Here is a 1,407-nt window from a genome sequence, read left to right as displayed (position 1 = left end):
GGCTGCTGTCAACAAAAGATAGTTACTTCTTCAATGCTTTAAAAACACCGTAATTTATATCTATTTACTTTGTCGAAGAAGAAGGGATAGGATTCCTACAAAACAGTGATTTTGATGAGAAAATCGCCGCGTTATTGCAGTGATCTTGAAGGCTGGAGTTTGAGAGCAAAACAAACCACTTAAAAGTAGGATGAATTCAACTTGGTCGCGTTGCTCTAGAGTTGCTAGAGATCACACAAGTGCTACTGACCTTTTGAACTTTACACTATGGCGCATGCGTCATTCAATATGGTGCGAGCATTTTGCGCTATGGCGTAAAATGCAGCTACATGGAGCTACACCCTGTGGCTCCAGTATCTCCTTTAGGCCCTTGAGGCCTTGTGGCTCCAGTATCTCCTTTAGGCTCTTGAGCTCCTGTGGCCCCGGGCGCACCATCGCTTCCATTGGTCCCATCAGTTCCGTCATCTCCTCTAGGATCCTCATCACCTTTCTCTCCTTTTGGTCCTCTAAGACCCGTATCTCCTTGAGCCCCTGTAGCTCCTGTATCACCTTTTTCTCCTTTTCGTCCTTTAGGACCCGTATCTTCTTGAGCCCCCGAAGCTCCTGTATCACCTTTATCTTCCTGAGCTCCTCTTGGGCCTCTAGGCCCTGGTGGTCCTGGTTTTCCAGATCCATAACCATCATCAGTTCCACCGATTACTAAAGTTGCCATTAGTTTGATGCGACGTTTATACACCTATTATATATAATAGAAAAATTTTTTTATTTACTGGATTTATATTTGACCGCAAGAGAAATCTATGACGAGCTCCAGCCAGACCCGCAATTTTTTTGAAAGCTTGAGCTTCACCTTCACGGCGTGCGTTTTCAGCAGCGGCGGCAACAACTTCTTCTTTTTCACGCTCCAAGTTCTTATTTGTCTTTTCCATCTCTTTGAGTAGAGAAGCTATATCGGTAGCCTGTTTCTTACGCATCGGAGCGTCGAATTCATCTTGGATAACGCGTTTACGCTCGTTAAAACGCCGCATTTGATCTAGAACTTGTTCAAACTCTTCATGTGAGACTCGGCTGTCACTGAGAGCACGTGACGTAATATCACCGACAGTCATCAGAATCGTCACAGCAGCTTGGGCTATGCGGTCGTGCTTTTAGCTTTTTTCTCGAGCTTTTTACAAACAACACGCCCCACACCTGAGATCAACCCGCCAGCGACAGCAAGAACTTCAAGAGCGGCCCCAGCCGGGGCGCCTACACCAGATAGAGTGAGAGCAACACCTCCAGTTCCTGTCACGACTGTAAAGGCACTCGATGCAGCAGATAAGGTGTCAAGTGTCGAAATAATGCGCGTGTATTTCTTACGCAGCTTATGACGAGCGTCACGCTCTTGGCGGAGCTCTGCCTCAATGT

At 46.6% G+C, this 1,407-nt stretch overlaps 1 protein-coding gene across 1 annotated transcript; it reads right to left on the bottom strand.

Moving 5' to 3' along the window:
• Window positions 1-325: 325 nt before the first annotated feature.
• Window positions 326-1,109, bottom strand: LOC124441601 (collagen alpha-1(XXV) chain-like). Its single transcript, XM_046992076.1, has 2 exons — window positions 816-1,109; window positions 326-736 (listed from the first exon to the last, which is right to left on the bottom strand). The coding sequence occupies exons 1-2, from the start codon at window positions 1,107-1,109 to the stop codon at window positions 326-328; spliced, it is 705 nt and encodes a 234-aa protein (XP_046848032.1).
• Window positions 1,110-1,407: the final 298 nt, after the last annotated feature.

This window comes from Xenia sp. Carnegie-2017, unplaced genomic scaffold (assembly GCF_021976095.1).
Source record: "Xenia sp. Carnegie-2017 unplaced genomic scaffold, XeniaSp_v1 HiC_scaffold_20, whole genome shotgun sequence".
Lineage (NCBI taxonomy): Eukaryota > Metazoa > Cnidaria > Anthozoa > Malacalcyonacea > Xeniidae > Xenia > Xenia sp. Carnegie-2017.
Note: the sequence above shows the minus strand (reverse complement) of the source record. Positions and strands in the feature narration are given on the sequence as shown.